General features: G+C 47.3%; 2 protein-coding genes across 2 annotated transcripts in view; both read left to right on the forward strand.

Annotated features, from left to right (window-relative positions):
- Nucleotides 1–17,709, forward strand: part of LOC144120867 (piwi-like protein 1) — a 66,729-nt gene that overhangs the window by 45,206 nt on the left and 3,814 nt on the right. The window contains exons 15-18 of the mRNA XM_077653635.1: nucleotides 5,116–5,290; nucleotides 12,830–12,983; nucleotides 14,111–14,239; nucleotides 17,426–17,573. Of these exons, the coding sequence (XP_077509761.1) occupies nucleotides 5,116–5,290; nucleotides 12,830–12,983; nucleotides 14,111–14,239; nucleotides 17,426–17,573 (606 nt within the window). The remainder of the gene's footprint in view (nucleotides 1–5,115; nucleotides 5,291–12,829; nucleotides 12,984–14,110; nucleotides 14,240–17,425; nucleotides 17,574–17,709) is intronic.
- LOC144120869 (uncharacterized) lies at nucleotides 966–4,246 on the forward strand. The gene has a single exon (XM_077653637.1). It carries the CDS (start codon nucleotides 2,468–2,470, stop codon nucleotides 3,569–3,571), a length of 1,104 nt encoding a protein of 367 aa, XP_077509763.1. The 5' UTR covers nucleotides 966–2,467; the 3' UTR covers nucleotides 3,572–4,246.

Raw genomic sequence — 17,709 nt, forward strand, 5'->3', positions numbered from 1 at the left:
GCAGATTTCGAAAATTACATTTTTGAAAAATCGATTTTTTCGCGATTTTTTCCGTCTCTAAGAGCCGTCTCCCCCCTTAAGCTTGGCCTTGAATATGTAGTTGAACGCAATAGCATTATCGAGCGACCGCCATTTATCGGCTGCCGCGCGCGGGCGTGCCCGTGGGAACATTCCAAAACGAAAATGTATTAGTCACTGGACTAGTTGTCCGCACTTGCGCCATCGTCCAACTAGCGCTGCCGTCGTGATCGCTGCTGCGGTCCCACAGCACGTCGCTCTAACGTCGTCGTCCAGCGAAATCTCGCACTTCGCAAACAGCCACGTCACGACATCGCGTGGAACAGCTGAAAATTTTCCCCGCTGCAGCTGCCACACCTGTATCACCCATTGCGAACGTCGAATTTTCTGCCCAGCACACGGCTGTTTGTTTCTTTGGCGTAAAAAATGGCAGCCATCTTGAATTAGCCTTGAACGATGGCCGGTCGCTTGCTGGACCTGGAGCACAAATGATGACTGACGAAGCACTACATTACAAACTTGTGAAACGTGGCCGGCAGTAGTCAAATGTGTTAGCCAAAAAGAAACTACGCGTGAATGGCCTCGGCTACCGACACTCCTCAGCACCGCTGCCGTTCCAAGGGGGGTGCCGCCTCGGTTGGAACAGCGGCCCTTCCATCAACTATCAACGCTCCCTTGAGCGCCGAGCGCGCATTTGAAAGTAAAAAGAAAACTTGTTGGATGCTTGAGCTTCCCTTAGAACACGATTGCGTTAGCGGGCCGCCGCCGCTTATCAGTAACCGCAGTCAGCAGCCACGTGTGGGGAGTGTGAGGTGCCAGTTTGCTGTTTATAAATAGGCGTCATCTGCCACCGCCCGCGCACAGAGCAGGGGATGCCAGTTTTGCACGTTGACATAGCAGCTGCTCAAGGCCAGCACCAAGAGCGATGCAACAGAGCCACGCAGCAAAAATACCACTCTGTAGCATGCCTGATATCTCGTTTGTCTCACTTTTACTTACAGTGCGATGTGTTCCTTTCGATTGTAAGTGGACCCCCCCCCCGACTTTGGATTTTCAAATTAAAAGAAAAGGTCTACTTACAATTGTGTAAATACGGTACCTTCTGTTGCTGACTCATTGTATGGGCTGGCAACTATTACTTCAGTGTGTGACATCATTGTTGTAGCCTTGCTACACTGAAAGCTCATTAAGGGGAGACGCGGGTTGAAAAATCAGCATTATTTTGAAAATTTTCTGTTTTCGCTTGTTTTATCATCTTTGAACATCCTACTTTCATGCAGCAAAATATGAAAGTAAGATTTGTACGAGAAGTTAGTTAAAAACTTGTCTAAATGACCCGCGGTGACCGAAAAAGTTGCGCGTGCTGCCCAATTTCGGCCACCTTAGAGCTGCCGCCGCTCATGGCAGCGGCGCCGGCCGCCATTGCGGCCACTTGCAAAAATTAGGCTAAGCCTTCTTCTTTCAACTGGCACCTCCGTCAGTTTCGTATTTTCATGAGAAAATATAAAGAAAACACTTTTTTCCCGCGTCTGCGGAGCACTCCTGTTGTCACGTGACACGAACCCGAGGCCGCCATTGGCTGTCGCCGTGTAGTGGAGCCACCCCCGCACTTTCGTATCCACTCGCGTTGCATCGCCTAGCACGGCTACCGAGCATTTGTTTGCATTATCGGAAGTTTTCGACGATGAACAACGAGAAGAAGCGTAACTTTCGCCTCCGCAAGAGCCGGACTGCGTGCCCGTACAGGGGTAAGCGCAAGCAAAAGCGAAGGAGAGCCACGAACGCGACGGAAGCTGCAAGCCCCCTACGCCAGCAGAACGGGCAGGACGGCAGCATGTCATCCAGCGCTGCTGAGTCAAGGCCGTCTGATTTTATCAGTGACGCTTTTGACTTTGTGAACGCATTGGAAAAAAAAGTTGGCAGCGTTCCAGGATCATGAGGCAGGTGAGAGCAGAACCGGTGCAAGCGTCGTTATCTGCGATGTTGAAGCGCTGACAAGGCTTGTTAGCGGTGCCATGTGCGGGACGTGCAGGAAGTGCCTACTCGTGGTGGTTGACGTTGAAAACAAGCGGAAAGGCCTTGCTTCTTTCCTGGAGCTCAGGTGTGCAAATGAAGCATGCCCGGCAGCAGCAATTTCTGCTTTGTATACGTCGCGACGCACTGACACCGACAGCCGTGAAGGCAGCGACGCAGAGCGCTACAGTGGAAGCCCCCGCGATAGTTTCGCTACCAACGTGAAAGCGTGCTCGCTGCGCGTTCTATAGGCGTCGGGCACAATCAGCTGACGAGGTTTTGCGGCGTTCTTGGCCTACAGAAGCCACTTCACCATAAGACATTCCAAAACATAGCGAAGAAAATACACATCGCCGCCACCAAAGCAGCCGCCGCCAATCTTGCAGAAGCAAGACTGATAACTGCATTGGAGACTGCTCAGACTGACGTTGCGGTCATGTTTGATGGAACCTGGCAGAAGCGTGGGCACAAGAGCCACAATGGTGTTGGCACTGCCATTTCTGTGGACACTGGCCTTTGCCTAGACTTCGAAGTGCTGACCAACTACTGCCACGGCTGTAGCAGCCACAAAGCACTTGGTGACGAAGAGGATGAAGTATGGAAGGCCTTTCATTCTCCTGTGTGTGAAAAAAATGTTGAGTGCTCATCGCACGCAATGGAAACAGAAGCAGCACTACGCATCTGGAGCAGGACGCAGTCCTACAACATGCGGTTCACCACATTTCTTAGTGATGGTGACAGCAAGGCATATGCTGCAGTTTCTGACGCACAGGTTTATGGGTCGACGGCAGTGACCAAAGAGGACTGCACAAACCACGTTTATAAACGTCTTGGCACTGTACTAAGGAAGTTGAAGACACCACTGCCACGTGGGCAGAAACTTGGTGAGAAGGCCATCCAGAAATTGCAAAACTATTATCAGATTGCAATAACAAGCAACCAGGGCAGTGTAAGAGGCATGTACTGTGCAATCTGGGCGTCCTACCTCCATTCATGCTCCAGCAATGGTGCAAGCAGCCACAGGTTTTGCCCTGATGGGAATGAGTCTTGGTGCAGGCAGAAGAGAGCCCAAGCTCTGGGAGAACCAGCTTCGGACCACACCCCCCTCCTAACCAAAGCCCAAGGAAAAGCAGTGCTGCCAATATACAAACGCTTGACACACTCGAAACTGCTTACCCGCTGTTTGCGAGGGAAGACTCAGAACGCTGCTGAATCCCTCAACAGCAAGATTTGGATGCTGTGTCCAAAGAGCCGATTTGCATCACGGACTGCAGTGGAGACAGCCACTGCCATTGCAGTCCTGTGGTTCAACAGGGGCCACTCCAGCTTCGAAAAGGTGCTAGAAGAACTGGGAATCCTCCCTTCTAAGCAGCTGGTCAGACTCAGCTTGGAAAGTGACCAGAGCAGAGTTAAAAAGATGTCTGCCAAGCTGACTGCTGAAGCAAAGTCTCATCGCCGCAGCCAGGTGAAGCGAGCACGCACTGAGGACTCCGTTCGCAAGAACCATGAGGGCCAAACATATGCTGCAGGAGAGTTCTAATCTTGTGGGCTAGTGGCCAACATGTTAAACTATATTGCCACCAAGTTTTATGTGATTTGAGACAAAATTTTGGCCTCCAACATACAAATGAACTTTCAATTGAGTTTTTCTCAAATTGGTGTTTTTGCCCGTTTTTAAAGTTTGTGCACACAATTTTTTCCTCTTGTACTTCTTGGATCACAATGAAGTTTTGCACAGATGTTCCTTGGGGTGCATAGAGTGTGGAAATCTAGTTTATATAATTAGGCTTACCATATTTTTATTAGAGCATCATACCAACAGACTGAAGTACAAAAGAAAATGACACCCTAATTTTCATGAATTTTTTGGCTGAAAAAGATGCAGACAAATATAATTTCACCTAGATTTCAACATTCTGCAGCTTGTAATGAACTACCCAGGATGTTTTAAATTCTCTGTAATAATGATTACTAATAAAAATTCTGTGCACAAAAAAGGAGCTAATTATACATTTCATTGAGAATAAAAATTGAACTTCTAGAGGTATCAAAAAACTGATTACATATTTAAAAACAGAAGCTCAATTTATGCCAGCTGTGCAAATTTCAGCCCTCTAACTTCATAATTAAAAAAAGTTTTTTCGAGGTGCCTCTCCCCTTAATTTGGACTTAAGGTACTGGAAGAAAGTGTTCCAATTAACAAATGACTTCCAGAAAACTGAAAAAAAAAAAATCCTTGCATTGCAGTAAATTGATTTGGGTGAAGGCTGGGCTGTGGTCACCCTCTTTTGAGATTAGAACTGTTTGGCAACAACTATATTTTGCAGTTCTGTAAATGCTTCACTATGTGCACTCTATGTGGAATGTCGAAGCTGAACTGCTGCGAAGTGGCAAGGGCCTTGGTGGCGCCTTTCACATTGCAACTGTGTGCAGGCCCGCATTAGTGTTGCATTGCAAAGTAGGCTTCACTGCACACATTGCGAGCGAAACTTGACAAGCTTGCAGTTTCGATAAAAACCTCGCGAACAGAAGCGTGGGAAATGGTGCATTGGCATGCGCAGTGCTTGGCTGGTTGGTGCGTGGCCAATAACTACCGTTGGTGGAAGCTAGCTCGAAGGTCAGAAATGTGTAACTGAAACCATGTAGTTGGACAATTGTTCAAAGTCGGTGCCTTCAGACTGCCAGTGCACCTGCAGGTGTGGACACGTCAGAGATGCGCAGACGGCACTGTACCTCGCAGTTTATGCTTGAGGATATTTAGATGATTGCGTAACGCCATACTCAACGCAGCCTTTCTTAAAGAGTCTGTCCAAATTAACTGGTATGAGACCTGTAGCAACCACATTAGTGCGAGTCCGGCTCTATAGACTTGCATGGCCATTGGCTGGGAGCACTCCAGCAGTTAGTTTATTTTCGAATAAATAGGGCTTACTGTTTATCCTTTATAGCTGCAATTAGTCCCCTGAGTTGTATATGGTTTGTATTTTGTTAGCCAAGTGTTAATTTCAACATTTCGATTCTCAGTGTAATAACATGCATTGGTACTGTGGACCCATTTTGGATGGCTCTTGCGTTTTTTTGCAGCTCCAAAGCGTGATGTGCATTGGCTACGACACGTACCATGACTGCCGCCAGAAGGGCCTCTCGGCTGGTGGCTTTGTTGCCAGTTTGAACAAGAGCCTGACCCGATGGTACTCGCGCGTGAGCTTCCACCAGACGCACCAGGAACTGGGCAACGCCCTCAAGACCCACCTGGCATGTGAGTGGTGGGGAGCTGAACTGCTCTCCTGCAAATTGGAAGTGGGTTTTGGTAAGGCCCAAATTGTATAGGTATTTTACCAGGAGCCACTGTGACAGAAGTCATCTTTTACCATGCTTTCTTCTTGTGGGGTCTGCCTGTCTGGGCTTTTGGTAAATAGTTTTTTTTTTATTCACTCGCTTCTTAAGGGGAGACGCTCCTCGGAAACATTTTTTCTTTAATATTGATGCCAGATAAATGAACATTGCACCAGTTATAGAGATTGATCTGCACCTTTTCTAGCCACCGCGAGTACTTTAACAGGGGTTTTCGATAATTTCCAGATCAATTATGGCTCTGATTTTTGCATACATGAAACAGGAATGCTCAAGTTTACTATACTAAAGCAGTCAAAAACGCGTGATTTTTTTTTTTACTTAAAATCGCCGCTTTTTGACCCACGTCTCCCCTTAAGGGGGGATGAGGGTCTTGAAAACTTTTTTTTTATTTCTTAACATATCTTCCTGAAAATTGGCATGCAGATATATCTTTGAATGCTAATCCCAAATATATATTCAGATTTTATATATCTCATCTAGAAATGAAGATATTGCAAAATAATTTATGCCACTTAGGTCTTTTCTTACGGGCCATTATGGTGATTTCTTAATTAAAAAAACTAGTTTTAAAGTAATGCTGTCATTCTTAAGGGCCCATTGCACATCCTAAAGCTAAAGAAATTTTTAAAAAGTCATTACATAGGTCATGAATGAATAACAAAGTAGGAAAAAAAAAACAATGTGGGAGTAATTAGCTTACATCTGACCTAATTGCTAGTCTATTGGGTTTAATGAAAATTGGAAAGCTTTAGGATGTAGCTGAGGTGTTGCTGAAAAAAATGATACCTAGTTCAATAAAATCAGTCGATGCAAACATTATGAAAAGTTCCGTAAGGCAAAGGCATTTGATCGAAAAAGCAAAGCTGAGAAAATTGCATTCAAAGTTTTGCTTACTCTGCCATTTTTGTTTACTGATCATATGAAAAAATTTAATGCTTTAGCATGCCGCCCAGTCATTGCTGAACACAATAACACCAAATTTACAGAAATCTGTTCATGTAAAGATTATGAAAACCTCTGTATTGCATTGGCACTTGACAAAAAAAAAGCTCAGAAATTCACTTGCTATTGTCTTTGAATCTGCCACACATTCACAAAAGTCCTGGGCAGTAGTCCTGGGTGCTGTCAGGCTTGTGCTTCTTGGCCATCCTCTTCTTCACCTTTTCAGCATTGGTGTGACCCTTATCAGACCTGCACAGCCTCTGTTTATATTTTTCAAGGCTCCTACCAATGAGGCAGCTCCCAGGCCTGTAACCAAGCTGTGCTGCAACAGCTCTGCTGGTTGTTGCCATTCCTTGGTTGAAGCGAGAAACTGCTTCTTGCGAGGTTAAAAACAAGACAGTGAGGAGTGTCTAATGCGAATGTTCAAGCTTCAGCTGCGTCACGGCCCAAGCTTCAGCTGCGTCACGGCCAATCAGAGGGCTGCGCCTCGAGGAGGCGCCCGTTTTACCCAATCGGTGGCTGTCTCGCGACGCTTTCCCCCTTGCGAACGGGTGCTGATAGCTCCGCTGTGTGAGGGTTTACAGCTTGCCGAAAGGCGCCAAATTGGAGAGCGGGAAACCAGCTTTCAAACGAGACCAAGATGGCGCCGATCGGTTCGCGTCGCGCGGAGCTACGGCAGCTTGAAAATGGGGCAAACCTTCGCGCTTGGCGTTCAATTTCAGCTCACCGACGTTTCTAAATTGCCGTTTTTTTCATACTTTGAGTTCGAATTCAGCTAAAATATTTTGTAGAGGCATAGTTGGGACATTAAAGACTTCAAAATCGCAATTTTTGAAAATTGCCATTTTTGACCATTTTTTGCGATTTCAAGACCCGCGTCCCCCCTTAAGGGGAGGAAGACCCGGGTCTTTGAGGAGAAAAAAATGGCAAAAAAAATCGTTTTTTAGGTATTTTTTATCACACTCTAGAAGTTATAAAGTACCGTATTTACGCGCATAATTTGCGCACCCTTAACTTATCACCCGGGTTTACAAAAAAAACGTTTTTTACTACCATATTTTATGCACCGCGCTGCGCTAGGCCACCATCATGCACGCGGGCTCTACCCAGTAGCATTTGGCTATTCCGCGTGTTTGTTCGGAAGGCTTTTTCAATCTTTTGTGCACTGGGCGTTTTATGGTGGTGTCAGAGGCCACTGTTACAATAGCGGCGGCACCAGCGGCATCGCCACTCGGAATGGCCAGCAGCGCTTCCGGGGAGGATCGGCAGCTGATAGAAGAGCCAAACACCGCTGTTTGGTTGATGCATGTGACTCGACTGCTGGCTGCACTTTTCTTGGTGGCTCTGGCGGCTTGTGTTTGGTTGTTCGGTCGTGTCTTGCGATGGGATAACACAACTGTACTGCTAGTTTCAAACTGCTTGTCAGCGCCTTATCATGGCGCGGAGCGGCGAAGCCAGCGAGAATAACCGCGTGCGCACAAGTTTGCCCATAGACGACAATCGTTGTGTTAGCAAACTAGTGCGCACGTGGTTATTCTAGCTGGCTTCGCAGCTCTGCGCCGTGATAAGGCGCCAACAAGCAGTTTGGTCGACGCTCGCGCGGTACTGTTAAAGAATTGTGTAGTGTGATAATTGATTTATTGATCCGCACTTGCTATCCCGGACGAAGTTGCGAAAGCAAACTTACGGAATCCGGAACTACCGAACAATTGGCTGGGCCGCAAGCGATGACGCTGTTGTAGCGTCTTATTCAGCTTCATTCATGCACCTTCATGCCATCCCGCAAGTGGGGAGGGGGTGCGCGGCTTTTCATTTAGAGTCAACTTCTTTCGGGGGGCAGCCAGCGTGAGGTGCGGGTCCGGGTGCTGACGTATACGCAGCAACATACACTATACGTATATTGCGCGTTATGATCTTTGTGGAGTTCTTTAAGTAGCGCTCGCGAATTCCCCGCGTAATTTGCGCACCCCTTTCTTCGAGCCCTAATTTCTGAATAAAAAGTGCGCAAATTATGTGCGTAAATACGGTACCTGTTTCTGAAATATCAGTGTCTTCCGATGGGTATTTATTCAGATATCAACAATTAGTCAGCCATGAGACCATTCTGGCTCATAAAAATGACTTCAGAATCGCAAAGTTCAACTTCGCACTCAGCGATAAAGGATTCAGGGAGAGCTTCCATTTTGGTCTCGTTTGAAAGCTACATCCTTCTACTATCTAATTTTAGCGAGAAACTTTTCTCCAGCCAGCAACCATGGAGCTGTGAGGCTTAAGGGGGGACACCCAGCTTTGCTTACCAATTTAAAAAAAAAAAAGGTGGAGGCACGAGCTTTTGAACGAGACCAAAACGACGCCGGGGGAGCGTGTAGTTATGATTTGACCTCAATTTAAAAGGCAAATCGTGCGCCTACTAAGCAAATACTGGCTATTTCTTTTAAAAAATTTGACGTCAGGTGCAAAATGACATCATGAATCCGAATATGACAAAATTGAAAAACCCATTTTTTCGCGAATTTTTGGCCCGAAAGAGTTGTCCCCCCTTAAAAAAAATTAGCGAGCCTTTCCAGTGTGCTCACGGAGGGCGCGGGCGCGTGTGCCGCAGCCGACGGTGTGGAACAAACAGTGCGCTTCGACACGCCATTTCTTTCCTGCGAAGAAATAGCAGCGGTTGAACATCGGGCGAACGAAGAACGGCGACGACTTTCTTTGATGTCAGCAACTCGCCATAAGTAGTCTCTTCAGACTTCGTCCTCTGCTGAAGCGCCGCACGTCAAAACCAACGTAACTGAGTTCACCATATTAAGCTTAGCGGTTGTGAACGAACTGCTTCATTGTGTGCAATGCAAAGTGTGCGGCAGCCCTGTGAACCTTTCAAAGGCAGGGCGAGAATATGGAATTGCAGTTAAGCTTGTCCTTGGCTGCAGTACCTGATGAGAATTGAGAGCTGGATGGAGTTCGCCAAGGGCCGGTGAGGGTGCTACCTGCAATCCTTTCGAGGTAAACATGCTCGCTACTCGTCCAGTTATGAGTACAGACAACGGTCAGACTGTGCTGAACAATGTTTTTTCTGCCCGAAACATCTCGTCGTGGAATGCATAAATAGACATACCAAGACTATGTAAAAAAAAAAAAATCCTGCAGCTCGGAACACATCTGCGCTTGTGATGGGGAAGTGCGCGGCAGCCGTGACGTCCCTCTACTCGGACCTGAACTTCGCAAATCCGGGGAATGTAACTGTATCATTTGACGGAACTTGGCCGACTAGAGGTCATTCGTCGTACATCTGCGTGGGAACTGTCATAGAACTATTTACGGTTACGAGATACGTGCTTGATTTCATGGTATTATCGAACTACTGCTTAGGATGCTAGCTTGGCCCCAAGATGAGGACCCTAAGTATCAAGAATGGAAAGCCACCCACAAGTGCCAAAAGATTCTTTTAGGCTGGTCTCTTGAAAAACATGACTGAGATACACCGCAGTGTTGTGTGATGGAGACAGTCGGGCTTTTAATAGCCTCCAAGAAGGAAAAGTATATGGCTACTTGAGTATAGCGAAGGAAGCTGGGTGCAGCCCTTCGAAGCCTTCTGCTCAAGAGAGAGAAAGAGAACAACTTTATTGAAAATGCCTGCAGAATCGGTTAGGCTCCCTCCACGCAGGGAGGACGAGCTTTTACCGCGACGCGGCCACTACGTCAGTCTTGTGCATTGTGCTCTTCGGGGTCTTGATCCCTCGCTACTGAGTGGGCCGCCGCCCCCTTCCTGGGGGTGCTGCCCTCCTTCTCCTCGGTTTCGCTCGGCCGCTGCCTTTCTAGAGCTGCCGAGACCTGCTGGACGGCCTTGAGTTGTGTCTCTTGATCATAGCTCGTCGTTGCAGCCTCTAGCTGCGGCGGGATCGTCGTCTTCTCGCTGGCTTATCGCGGTTTTACACTACAGTCCCAAAGGATGTGAGCCGCGGTGGCTCTCTCCTTTGCACACAGTCTACACTCACTCGCGCACACACTAGGACACACATGCTTAGCTAGCACCAGGGTGAGCAGGGACACCCCGTCTGTAACTGTCTGTATAACACTGCCTCCTTCCGGGTAAGCCCCGGGTGAGGGGCCGGCATAGTCTGTCTGTTCAGTCTGTACCATTTCACTATTGCGTTGAAGGGGGGGTCATCTTATCCTTGGCACTGCACCGCGACCAACATTCCGAGTCGGCCGTGCTTGCAGCCGTGCAGTTGGTTAGTCCTCCGCGCGGCCGAGTTGGCCGTCTCGTTGTGGTTCACGTTCCCGCGTTCCGACACGTCACTGCCCATGTTAGCCGGAAACCACTTGATCACCACAGCACTTTTGCGTCCGATGTCTTCGGCCTTGTGCAGTATGCGCGCGGCCTCAATACATGCCCTACCCTTGGCGTAGTTCTTCACTGCCGTTCTAGAGTCACACAACACTGTAGTGCATCCGGGGTCGGAGACGGCCAAGGCGATGGCCACCTCCTCCACCCGGTGCGCTTCTAGAGTCTGGACTCTCGCCGCTGTCTTCGTTGCACCTGTCGATGCACCGACAACCACCGCCGCGTCCACGTAGACGGCGCCTTCTTCTCTGGCGTGGAGGTCCACGAGAGCCCTGTTGTGCTCGGGGTTCACGTTCCTCGGGATCGGGCAGACCCTGAGCTTTCTGCTGATGCTATTCGGTATAGGTGTCTTTCTGCTGCGTGTCTTCCCTCGGCTAGAGGCCAAGGTTCCGCAGTATGTCTTCCGGTTCTCGTTTCAGAGAGACGCTCGAGTTGCGCCGTTCTTTGTGCTTCGGCTATTTCGTCCACCGTGTTGTGGACTCCCAGCGCCATGAATTTTTCGGTGCTCGTGCTCCCGAGGAGACCGAGTGCCGCCTTATATGCCTTGCGTATGGTGGCGTCTATCTTGTTACGTTCGCTCGGCCTCCAGTTGTGGAAGGCGGCCACTTACGTTATGTGGCTAACTCGAAGGATTGAACGAGCCTAGTCAGGCTCTCCTCCTTCATCCCCACTTTTCTGTTGGACACCCTCCTGATGAGTCTCATTGCCGCGGTCGCTTTGCCCGCGAACTTGTTGAGCGTTTCACTGTTGACTCGGTTTCGCTGGATGAGCAGCCCGAGCACTCGAATCTTCTCGACCTCCGGTATTACTTCGCCTCCCGCCGTCTTGACAGTGATCTTGGGACGCTCGTACTTGACTTCCATATTCTTTTTTTTCCTAATGACAATACAAATTTGGCTGGAACTGAAGTGACCATTTGGCTGTAGAGTAAATTTTGAAATCAGTACTCGGAATTAAATGTTGAAAATACAAGTCTCTTCTTGTTACAGTGCTCTGCAGATTAATTTCTCACTTTTGCCTATTTCATGACATCTACAATAACAATCCTATCCTAAACAGCTGGCTACTACCAGCCCTTCATATGTTTCAGGCCGCATTGATCGCCATAAAGTAGGTGTTCCTTCATGCCATACTAAATGGCGTCCCTCATAGCCTGAGTCACTTTTGGATGTTAAACCCCCACAAACCTTGAGCATCTCAAAACACAGGAAATGGTGAGACGGTACTGAATGATATCTTTACTAGCTTTGGGATTTCCCATGGAGGTCTGCACAACAAGACTGAAAACGAGACTGAAACCAGCAGCAGCTTGCGAAAAGAACGCGTCTGCGTGCACCACAGCAGTGAAAGGGCTGTACAAAAAACAACTTCAGCAGCCTAGGAAATATTGCCCGTCTGTTTAAGTAGTTCTATCCAATTTTCGTTTGGGTTGTGAGTGTGCTGAATGTCCAGACAACCCAGAATGCATCGATTGGAAAGCTCTCCATCCACGTCTGCCAGAAAAACGCAGTAAAGCAGGTCAGACGGAGGTTGAAGCAGCACTAGTTCTTTTTCAACGATAGTTCTCCCTGCATGGCCCACTGTGGCCATGTTGCACTGTCGTATCGTGACGTGAGGTGGTGCGGACGTGAAAAAACATGACTGTGGCTCAGGTGCAGTCTAGTATTATTGGTGGCAAGCAGAACATGAGAAATGGCGAACTTTGCAGTTTTTAAGGCCAGTTTTTACAGAAAGTTTTTTTAAATTCATGGATTTATATTTTAACCATTTTCCGGGTCTCGCAGAGTCCAGAAAATCGGTGTGCGAGTGCAACTTAACTTTTATGACATGCAGTTTTTACCCTTATTGCATACCTTCATGTCAAGAGAAACCAGTGGCGTGCATTTTAATCTCCTGGCAAGAAGTTACGTAACGTGATATAAATGCGCGAGGGCTTGTTTTACGAAAATTTCAATGACATTTTTGGAATCTGCATGTCAAAATACATGTTTCCATAAGATTTCATCAATGTGACTTCATTATAACCATCTTCCTCTGTTAATTGAGCAGCAGCTGAAACTGCCCGTGTCGGAAGCATAAAACTCTGTGGTGACTGGGGCCTGCTTTGCTGGTGTTGTTTGCTTTACTAGTGCTCTTCGCTTTTTTTTTTCTTGATGGCAGTGTCTCTGAAGCAGTACCAAGAAGAGAACAATTCAGTTCCTGAGCGCATCCTGTTCTTCCGTGATGGCGTATCAGATGGCCAGCTGCTGCAGGTGCAGGAGTGGGAGGTTGGCCAGATCCAGAGCCTGCTCACCGAGATGTTTCCAGGAAGGGAGTAGGTTCATCTTCTCCTATGTACAGTAAAACCTCGTTGATACGTTCCCAGTTCATACGATTTCCCGGTCCGTACATTAAAAATCGCGGACATTAAATATCCCGTACAGTTGCACTGTATTTTTCCCGACTAATACGTTCCCGGAAAACGCGATTTCCCGGCTACTACGTTTAAAATTTTGACAAATTGTGGTTGTAAAATACGTTTATTGACCAACTGCATATGTGCAGACATAAAAAGTGGGCTGAACGAGAAGGCACGCAACATATTTTTTGCGGCGGTCAACCGCCGTGGTGGCTTCTCTGCAGTGCCTTGTTGCAACGAGGCGAAGCACTACCTTTAAGAACAAAAAATAAATAAAAATGTCGCACTAGAATTCGTGACTGCCGTTTCTGCGGAGACTCGATATGAAGAGGAGAGACGGTGAGGTTTCTGTGCTGTGCATAAGGGAAAGGAGGCGAAGCTTCTGCGAACTACAGCGATGCGCTTATATACGAACGGGTTGTGTCTGGGAAACAGAGTTTAAAAAGCAGAAACACTGCAACAATCACTTGCTGCAGTGGCTTTCTGATAGTACTTGGGAGCAAAGGGGCGAAGCATCTGAAAATGACAAGGAACAGATTTTGGTTACTTTCGTCACTGCTGTCGACGGACCAGATGAGTTACGAAATTTCTTCCGTGCTAAAGAAAGCGCGAACGCGGAGGACTGAATCCATCGGGCTCTGGAGTAGGATCTGTTCAGCTTTTGTGCGAAGAAATGCCAATCAACATTTTTATAAACTGAAATTGTCAATAATAACCTCATTCAACAGTGCCATTTCTCACAATCAGGTGGTTTGGATCATACGTTTTCTCGGATAATACGGTTTTTCCCGCAATTAAAAAAAAAATGTATCAGCGAGGTCCTGCTGTGCATCGTCATTCCAGTGACCCTGTTCATTTCTATCTGTCGAGCAGCATTGCATGTTCTGCTCCTAATGGCTGACAAAATTTGCTGTGCTAGTCTGTACCACTAGCAGGGAACGATCGAAATGTTGTCAAGAGTTACAGCATTTGCCATAGAGTAAGTTCACCTTTTTCTGTTGGAGAGTTCGAAACTGCATTTTCGGTTGCTTTCTTTCCGCTAGACCCCAGCTCGCATTTGTCGTGGTGACCAAGAGGATAGCGGCCCGTTTCTTCAGCATGGACAACAGGGGTGGCTACCTGAACCCGCCGCCTGGAACAGTGATTGACAACAATGTTACCCGGCCAGAACGGTACGTTGAGGAATCTGCTGGATTGTGCAAACCAGTTAATTGGGTGCTTGGTTACAGTATTTGCATAAATAGGGGTGATTTTTCTCAAATCATCTGCTCCTTTATATTCAAAACGAAGGTAGGAATCTAGTGCAGCTCTTTTTCAGTGTTCATCAAGGAAGATGTCGCTATCAGTCTCATGAGCTGCTAGAAGAAACCTACTTTATTTAGAGCTGTAGAGCCAAGGCACGTGGAATGGAGTGACAAAAGAGAGAGGCTGTGAACTGAACTTAGAAGAAAAAATGTAGTCTTTCTGATAATTGGGGTTGCATAATACTGTAAAGCTGTCTAATCCAGCGGATTTAAATGTGTATTTTATTTTGCATGGTGCTGAGTCACTCTAGTTTTGTTCGCAAAGACCATACAACATATTTTATTTTTTTAAAATAAAGACAGCACTTGCATATTTGTTTTTGTTTTTTTTTCATACCGAACATATATTTGATGCATCAGAAAACATTTCTTTTCCCCTTTTGTTTTTCATGTTTGAAAAGTTTAGTGCAGTCAAAGCTCGTTAATTCGAACTTCATGGGACTGGAAAAAAGTTTGAATTATCCGATGGTCGAATTATCGAATAGCCTTGAAAAAACTGGCGGGAACCATTTTCATTACAGTATATGTACCGTATTTACTTGCATAACGTACCCACTCTCATAATGAACCCACCCAACCCCGATTTTTGCCTAAGAATTTGAAAAAGAAAAAAAGTCAGTCTTTAACACTTTCGTCCGTTTTGCACCGTCACGGTCCACAACGCATTTCTTGGCAGTGCGCCGTGATAACATCACAGTGTGTTTACCTTTTGACTTTAGCTCTAGCGAAAGGGAGAAGCGAACTTTGCAGAGTGCCGGCGCTTTTCCGGTTGTGCAAGCCCCGTTTTCAGTACTCTCGTGTTAAGGGCGACCCTCATGGAGCGAACTGGCGCTGCGGATTTTGAGCGGTGCAGCGGAACGCCGAAGCACTGTCGCCGTGCCTCACCACAAGCGGTGAAAAACAGGCGGCTGTTGCCAGACTGCTGCCGCCAGGATTTAGAAATAACGTGATTCCATATGCTTAGTAAAATGCTGAAAAGAACAGCTGTGCATTTACAGTTAAGCTATTATTTATTCGATGATGACAAAGAGGACGAATTATTCTTTGTGACCCTTTTCTGAACCAAAATAGTTAACCTGTTAGAACCTCCCGCGCTTCCTGGCGTCAACCGACGCGTAGTGGCTAAGCCTAGCAGCTTCGAAAATCCAGAAGCATTCTGAAAATCTGGCGCGTTTCATCGCTAAAATTTTGTGCTGTTTCGTGCGACTTTTGTTTGCCGTGAACATGAAGCGCAGTGTAGCGGCAACGATGAGTTCGTCGTGAAGCGAGAGGCCACTTTGGCATGCACGGCCATTTGTAGAAGCAGGCTGAAGTCTGCCCATGTTGGCCGCTTCCGGCCAGCGGCTGACCGCCGGGCGATGCTAAAAGCTGGCGTCATGATTGCAACTGACCGCGTGCCTCCGTTGTCGACTGATAGTTGGAAGGATGGACAACTCGCAAAGAAAAAAAAAAGCTTTTCGCATGTAATTTGTAGCGCCCGCCGGAAGTCATAGCCTTTCATGGGCATTGGCTAGGACCGCGCTGACAGTACTTATCTATATTTCTGAATTAACAGGGCTCGAAATGACGAGTATTTAGTTGCGAGTCTCTGGGGCTGCACGGAAATGAGGGTAGGCAGCCGCCACTGCCAACCCCTACCCTCTGGCGCCGCTGGCTGCCGCGCCGGTGTTGGCGCCATTTAGGCTTTAGCCACTCTTCCACGGTTTTATCTGGTTCAATCTTCTGTACCCGTTTAGGGCGTGCGCAGCCTCTAACTATGCGGAGATTTTTTTTTTTTTTTTGCCACGTGCTGCGTGCCAAGCCGCTTTGACGCGGCGGTGCATAGTTAGAATTATCCATAGCGGAACCGACTCGCTTTCGAATTAACGCGCCTTTTTATACACAGATCTTTATGGAGCTTGGCCGGACCAAGTAGTGTAGTTTGAATTATCGAACTTTCACTGTACTCGCACACCTCTATTTTAAACATATTTTCGGTGATACCCTTCAAATTCATTGCATAAGTACTTGCCAAGACACAGTACCTGGGATGCGCGCATGAAAAATAAAAATTGCACTGTATTGTGCCGTTTCTTTTTTAACTTCCAGTAGAGGTACCATGCTTCTCTGGAATTTGCAGGGTTTTATGGCTCTCATGATCATTTGCATGCGCAGCATGTCCTAAATGCCCTGCAATGACTCTATGTTAGCCTGATCAACTGTTGGTGGGAGGGAGGCACAAGCGAAGGAGGGTGTGCGGAGCCGGTGCGGTTTGGGCACATGCACACTTCAGCACTATTTTTTGCAGCGGCCGTTTCCTACACTTACACAAAGCTTGTCTACTGGAACCTAGAAATTGTTTCAGCTGCAGGCTACAAAACAAGTGCTGATGCATGTCTTCGAGTTGACCCATGCGTCTGTATTGTCTAGTTCTAGTTCGTTTTAGTGCCTTCAGTTGCTCACGCCGCAATTATGATGGGAACTTGACTGACAGCCACAAAGGGTTGATGCTGCATGTAAGTGCGCTCAGCGTCCTTGTGGGTGCATTGCACACATGCCAGAAGCCGCCTAACCTATGTGGTGGCCAAGCGCCGACGGAGTCAATTATCCCGCTTCTGCCTGTATGCCACCGTGTTCAGCTCTAGCTAATATTAGGCTGTCAAAATCTTGGCATGGGGTAAAGCTCTGTCGCAAAATGACGTTCGTGACTTAGCATGTGGGAACGTTCACTGCCACATTGTGACTAAAGAGCCTGGTCTTTATTGCATCAGTTTCTGCGGGAGCTTGGATGGGACAGGCTCCTGGAACAGTTTTCTCCCCCTCCTTTTTGTTTTTATCACTTTATACCTGCCCCTGGCTTTCTTGATTGTCTGAGTCTATGAATAGAGGTTATCCTGTTTACCCGAAAGTTTACCAGTTTCTAGGAATCTCTCTGGGGATGCTCTCGTGTTTTTGATTTACCCTGTTAGTGATAGCATTCCCCCTCATCAGAGATTTTCGTTCTCATAACTGCACTGCTTTGCGCAACGAGGATGGCAGTGTACATATGTTCCCCATTGTTTCTGTCCTGTGCAGGTATGACTTCTACCTCGTCTCCCAGAGTGTGCGTCAGGGCACAGTGGCTCCTACTCACTTCAACGTCATCCATGACACAACCACACTGAAGCCTGAGCACATGCAGAGACTGTCGTACAAGCTCACTCACTTGTACTTCAACTGGCCAGTAAGTGACTGGTGCACTTGGATTTTGCAGCGTGGAATGTTCACCGTTAGCTACCTTGTTTTCTTCAGGGAGACAAGGCAAATATCTCTACAAGCAGCAAGTTCTTTTTAAAGCAACACTAATGTAATACTGGAAG

Source organism: Amblyomma americanum, chromosome 2, assembly GCF_052857255.1.
Source record: "Amblyomma americanum isolate KBUSLIRL-KWMA chromosome 2, ASM5285725v1, whole genome shotgun sequence".
Classification (NCBI taxonomy): Eukaryota; Metazoa; Arthropoda; class Arachnida; order Ixodida; family Ixodidae; genus Amblyomma; species Amblyomma americanum.

Bases quoted from the DNA above. Each gene is read 5' to 3' on its own strand.
- LOC144120869 (XM_077653637.1), top strand. From the start codon at position 2,468: ATGTTTGATGGAACCTGGCAGAAGCGTGGGCACAAGAGCCACAATGGT.